The 6000-nt window shown below is 31.5% G+C and overlaps 1 protein-coding gene across 1 annotated transcript in view; it reads left to right on the forward strand.

Moving 5' to 3' along the window:
* Positions 1-4542, forward strand: part of LOC122144571 (bifunctional epoxide hydrolase 2-like) — a 28497-nt gene extending 23955 nt beyond the window's left edge. The window contains exon 16 of the mRNA XM_042755584.1: positions 4087-4542. Within this exon, the coding sequence (XP_042611518.1) occupies positions 4087-4171 (85 nt within the window). The 3' untranslated portion in view covers positions 4172-4542. The remainder of the gene's footprint in view (positions 1-4086) is intronic.
* The last annotated feature ends 1458 nt before the right edge of the window (positions 4543-6000 follow it).

Raw genomic sequence — 6000 nt, forward strand, 5'->3', positions numbered from 1 at the left:
GTGTGCATCATTTTTCTTCCCATCATTTCTTGTCCCTTCTCTCAGATCAAATGCTAGACTCATATCAGCAGTAAATACTTTGAGTCGTATTACTTCAGCAGCAGTTACCATGTTATTCTCAGGAAAACTCTCAGGGATATATTCAGGTTATGTTTCATCCCAAATATGATATTTTTTATTTTTTTTTTTGAATAAAGATTTTTTTTTATAGTTTTTTTGTTTTTTTGTTAATGGGGGTTATTATAAGTAATAATTAAATAAAAAAGAATAAAATAGTAAAAATTAAATCTATGTAATAAGTAAATAATTAGTAATAAGCAATACATAAACCAAGTAAATAATTAAATAAAATAATACAAATTGAAACCATAAAAAGCTTGCTTTTTATTTTAAATAAATGATTAAAATGTACTAAAATAACAAAAAATAAAACTTAAACTTATTTTTTTTTATAAAATAATAAAAATTGAAACCATAAAAATATATATATATTAAAATATATAACATAAACATTACAAAATTAAACAAAATACACAAAAGTATAATTACAAAAAGACTCTTAAAAAAACTGATAAAAAACTGATATAACAAAATATAAAATAAAAAATATTATATATAAATAACAAAAATATATAATAGTATCTTAGTGGTACTAAAAACACTGACATTTTTTCATGAAAACAAAATCATCATGGTCCAAAAATAGGCTTAAAGGCTTTCCTTGTGCAAGAAACATAATATATAATATATATATATTTGTTTGATATATATTTGGTTGGTTGATTGGTTGGTATATTCAAAAAAACTAAAACAAAGGGCAAATATGCCCTTTTTTATTTGGATGAAAGACATGGACCCAGACATGTTTTTGGCATGTTCAAATCTCTGAAATGTACATTGGCAACAAATTGCATCGTGTTGAAAGCATTTTCAGGATGCTTGTGTCAAAACAGTCTATTATTCACTGACAGACCATTGTTTATTGTCAATTATAAGCCTTTTAGAGCAGCAGCACGTGTTACCATTCAGCATTTCTTACAGAGAAGAGCAGTTTTAATGAAGGATTGCTCAGATCTAGGGTTTCCATCGTTGAAAGGGGTCAGGGCAGTGATTGTGCAACAGCATCACCAGCCAATCACATAAATAACAGAAGCATGACACTGACGGAAAGATCCAGCTTATCTCAAGGTTAAACCGTCATATAGACAAAAACATTCCTCTCATTTAAAAGATACAAACCCGAAATCACTAGAATGTGATTATGATGGATGAGGAGATGGAGTAAGGGTCAAGTTTAAATTTATAATAATAAGAAAGAAATTAGGTTGCATATTATATTGTAGGCTTACATAATAAGAAGCTTCAAAATAGGAAGTTAACATTTTGTTTTTAAATATTTGTCCCGTATCCAATGCTTTTCCAGAAACTTCAGTTGTTAACAAGGGTTAACAAGGGTTAAAAAGATCTCATGTGCATGTTCCAAAATTAACTCAGTTTTTGTGAAACTGCTTTACTAAAAATGACCCACAGTGTTGGCTGAAGGGTGAAATGTACATTACATGTCCTTTAAAGTGTGAAAGATGGCCTGAAACTGTTGGCAGATGATATCAGTAAGTCATAAATGGAAACCAAACCCACCTGATGGGTATCTCACACCACCAACGCCTCTTTCCGTTTAGATGAGGCATTTCAAAGCTTTATTCTGTTAAACTGTTTCAGTTAGAGCTATCAGATTTACTTGACAATGTAACACTACTTGGCTTTGCAAAACTTGCCACCACAATCCTAAAATGTCACTGCACTGCAAAAAACGAATTTCTTTAGGCCTGTTCACACCAAGGACGATAACTATAAAGATAACGATAAAGATAAAGTTCTAAAAATCGTTCTCGGTATTAAAGAATAGCAGCGTCCACACCGCAGCTATAATGATAAAGGCACAGAGAAACCATATGATTGGCATCACTTTTCAGAATGATTTTTCCTGCTGATGAATGATAAAAACATTGACAGCCAATCAGAATCAATTCTGCTATAACGAGAGTGTGTTTGGAATAAACAGACGGGCTAATATCTTTACAGAAATCGTTCTTGGTGTGAATGGGTCTTTACTCAGTATTTCTTTCCGAGCACAAATATCTAAACATTCTTAAATCAAGACATTTATTTGAGAAAGCAAATCACATAAGATATTAGTTAGCTTAAAACAAGAAAAATAAACTTAAGCCTTTTAGAAACATTAAGATTTTATTATTATTATTATAGCTTTGTGTTTGTGTGTGTGTGTTTGTGTGTGTGTGTGTATATATATATATATATATATATAAAAGATCATGTATAGATATATTAAGTTTGCATATGGAAAATGAGGCCTTTTCTAGGGCTGTTAAGATTTTTGAAATTTTATATAATTATTTGTATTTTTATAGATATTTATATTATGGATATTTGATACACATTTTGATATGATTTAGCATGAAAAAAAAAACATGTATGGATAATTAAGTCAACCAAAGTAAGGGTTGTTATCTTTAACTAAAATACATTTTTTAACAACAATTATTAATTTAAATAAAATAAACATTAAGTGAAATAAAATAAAATATGCAAATACATTTTATTTCTGCTATATATATATATATATATATATATATATATATATATATATATATATATATATATACTATATATATATATATATATATATACATACATACATTTATTTGACATATATATATCCTTTAATTATAAAATTATTTTAAAGGAAAACAATTATTTTTCTTACTTCATTCTGATACATTTTTCAGAAAACAAGACTTAATATCTTATGTCATTTTGCTTCTCAAGTAAATGTAAATTAGATATTTGTACTGGAAAACAAGACAAAAATACTTCGCAAGAAAATGATTTTGTCTGTCTTCTCAATCCTCATCTGTATGATTTTATGGTAATGTCCTTGTCGTGTGGGTAATGCTCCTCTAATTAGCCGTCCTGCTATCAGAGCAGAGCATGATTAAACGTCCTCTCCACACTGACCCGAGGGCTCTAACGCAACCCCTGCGGCTGTAAATTATTTTAACGTCTCTTGACCCGTCCACCTCCATCACCCTCTCCACCCTCCACTGAACTTCAGTAATCAATAGATGAACGCTGACATTCTGAACCTGTCAGAGAACGCCTGGCTTCTTTTTCCAAACAGGCCATGTGACGTGACCCCGTGACCCCATAAGACAATGACACCCTGTTAAGGGAAGAAGATTTTTATGCTTCTCTGAACTAACATCAGGGTCAGAGTGTTTTTTTTCTCTTGTGACGCTGGTTTGTGGTTGCTACCTTTCTAAGATGGGAAATGTGCTCACTGGGGTTTGCAAAATGTGATGAGATATATATAGCATTCAGGGTTTTGAAAAACCAAACACTGCTACAGTAAGTATTAAAGTTGAGTATGTTCATCGTCTTGCAGCATTTAAACTCCAGGAGTAAATGATTCATACGTCTTGTTGAGGTGCTTTACTAACGATGTAAAGCCTGCAGTATTAAATGTTATATCTAACTAAAATAAAACATAAAAAAACACATTTCATTTTCATTTATTTTAAATCAAAGTACTAAAATTCTAATTTAAAATATTATCAAAAACTATATTAATGATACTAAAGTAACCCTGAAGTTGCTTCAGTCCAGTATGTGTTTATCTTGAAATATTACTGACAATTTAAATGTTATTCTTTAGTTTACTTTATCAAAATCAGAAAAGATTTCACAACAAAAAGGCATGAACCACCAGCTGAAGGTGAACATTTGTACAATGATACTAAAAGTCCTTTTACTGCTAAAAAAGTATAAACTATCAATCAGATGACAGAAAGCATGTAGTAGATTGTGTATGACGTTTTTCAGCACGATTATGTTGATCAATTCCAGGCCTTAGAAATGTGTGTATCCAATATGATCCGATAGGCTTTACAATGCTAATGAATTGTTCAAATGAGCCATATTAATAGAAAGCATCTTTAATTATTTTACTGTCATAGTCATTTGAGGTTATATCACATTTTTATATCGCACTTCCTCTTCTCTCTTCAGGCCTACCGAGCTCAATAAAATCCTCATCTCCTGGCTGAAGGCAACACACCAGAAAGCCTCTATCCCTGTTCATCCCAAGTTATGAGAGCATGATCTTGATTTAACCAGCTAAAGCGCACTAATGTCCAGGCTTGCTGATAGCATAATAATAGTCCATTGTGAGTGGATTTCAGTAGTTCAGTACTTTTCATATAAAGTCTTCTGTAATGCACTGCAATAATGAAGAACTGTTTTAAAGACGATGTCTATTTATACTGTGCAAATAGCATAGTATCTTCACATTTCACTTTTAGTTCAATTATTTCTGTTTACATTTCCTGTGAACAGCATCTGTTACTGTTTGAACTCTGCCTTTTTTAACATTTTTTATTAACAGCTTTGCTTTGCAAAAGATAACAAATAAATAATCATTTGCATTGTAATAAAGCAAATCATGACTGCTTTCTTCAAGAATCATCAAAAGTATTATGTTTGCTAGTAACACATTGATATTTGTAACCAATATTGTCCAGACCTGTTACTCTGATGGCAATTTTTTGTTTAGCGACATCAGCCAATGAATTAATTCAGTAACTGTCAGTTGTAGAATCCTTTATGGAATTATTTTTAAGTGTATGTGTACATACTCTGAAAAATTATTTCTCATTTCATATCAGCACTTCTGTACACGTTATCTGCTATCAGTATATTTTATTAGTGGGTCAGTAAGAATTTGTTTAAAAAATATTTTGCATAAAAAATTGAAATACGTCAAAAGTGACAGTAAAGGCATTTATAATGCTACAAAAGGTTTCCATTTTAAATAAATGCTGTTCTTTTGGACATTCTATTCATCAAAGAATAATTCAAATCAGCATATTAGAATGATTTCTGAAGGATCATGTGACACTGAAGGCTGGAGTAATGATGCTGAAAATACAGCTTTGATCACAGGAAAAAATTACATTTTACAATATATTCAAATAGAAAAAGTTATTTTAAATCTTAATAATATTTCACAGTTTTACTGTTTTTACTGTATTTTTTATCAAGTAAATGCAGCCTTGCTGAGCATAATTTTATCAGTGATGCTCTAACTTTTAGTCAATAATTGTTTGATTTCCAGCTTTAATACATCAGTTTTCATCAATAAACCTGAACTCTTAATGCGTCCACTATTAACTATTCTGGTATTTCCCGAGGAGGAGCTGTGATTACAGTCACCGCGTCTCGTCTTTAAAAACAGCAGCCGCTCTCTTTGTTAAGGCAGACTGATTGCCTTGACCTGAGATTGCTGTTTCATAAGGGAGTGTAGAGAGGAAGGCAGAGCGGCCCTAGAACCACTGCGACTGCTTCATTTCAAAATGGAAATTATTTCATATACAAAGGGGTCATTTTCTGCAGTAACAAAGCGGCTCACTGTTTTCAAAAGGGACCATCATTCTCCTTTCATTTAGCCTCCGATTATGCTCAGAGTGTCCTGTTTGATTCAAGATTCAAGATAAATTTCTACTTTGAAAACTCGCTGTAGTCTTGCGAAAGAGCTAATAATACCTTCTGGTTAGTGATTATACACTTTAATTATTTACCAGGGTTTTAGGCAGTTTCAGTAATGATGGAATACATTTTTTTTTTGAATTTTTAAATCTTAATTAGCATAGATGGATAACATGGAATTTAGGGTGTATAATTTATTAGCCAGTTTTTAGATAAAAAAAAAAACCTTTTTGACTCTTGACCTGTCTGAAAATGCCAACTTAACACCTAAAAGTTGCTTTATTCTGCTATTAGACGCATGCGCAAGATTTCCCTGAATGTAAACAACACTGCTGACGGAGAACATACATGCGCTGTGCCTCGTTTACGTTCAGGGAAAGTGCGCGCATGTGTCATGGTACTCTCGTAAATGGCGAAAGACGGTACCTCAGCGGAGAC

Source organism: Cyprinus carpio, unplaced genomic scaffold, assembly GCF_018340385.1.
Source record: "Cyprinus carpio isolate SPL01 unplaced genomic scaffold, ASM1834038v1 S000006726, whole genome shotgun sequence".
NCBI classification, from domain to species: Eukaryota; Metazoa; Chordata; class Actinopteri; order Cypriniformes; family Cyprinidae; genus Cyprinus; species Cyprinus carpio.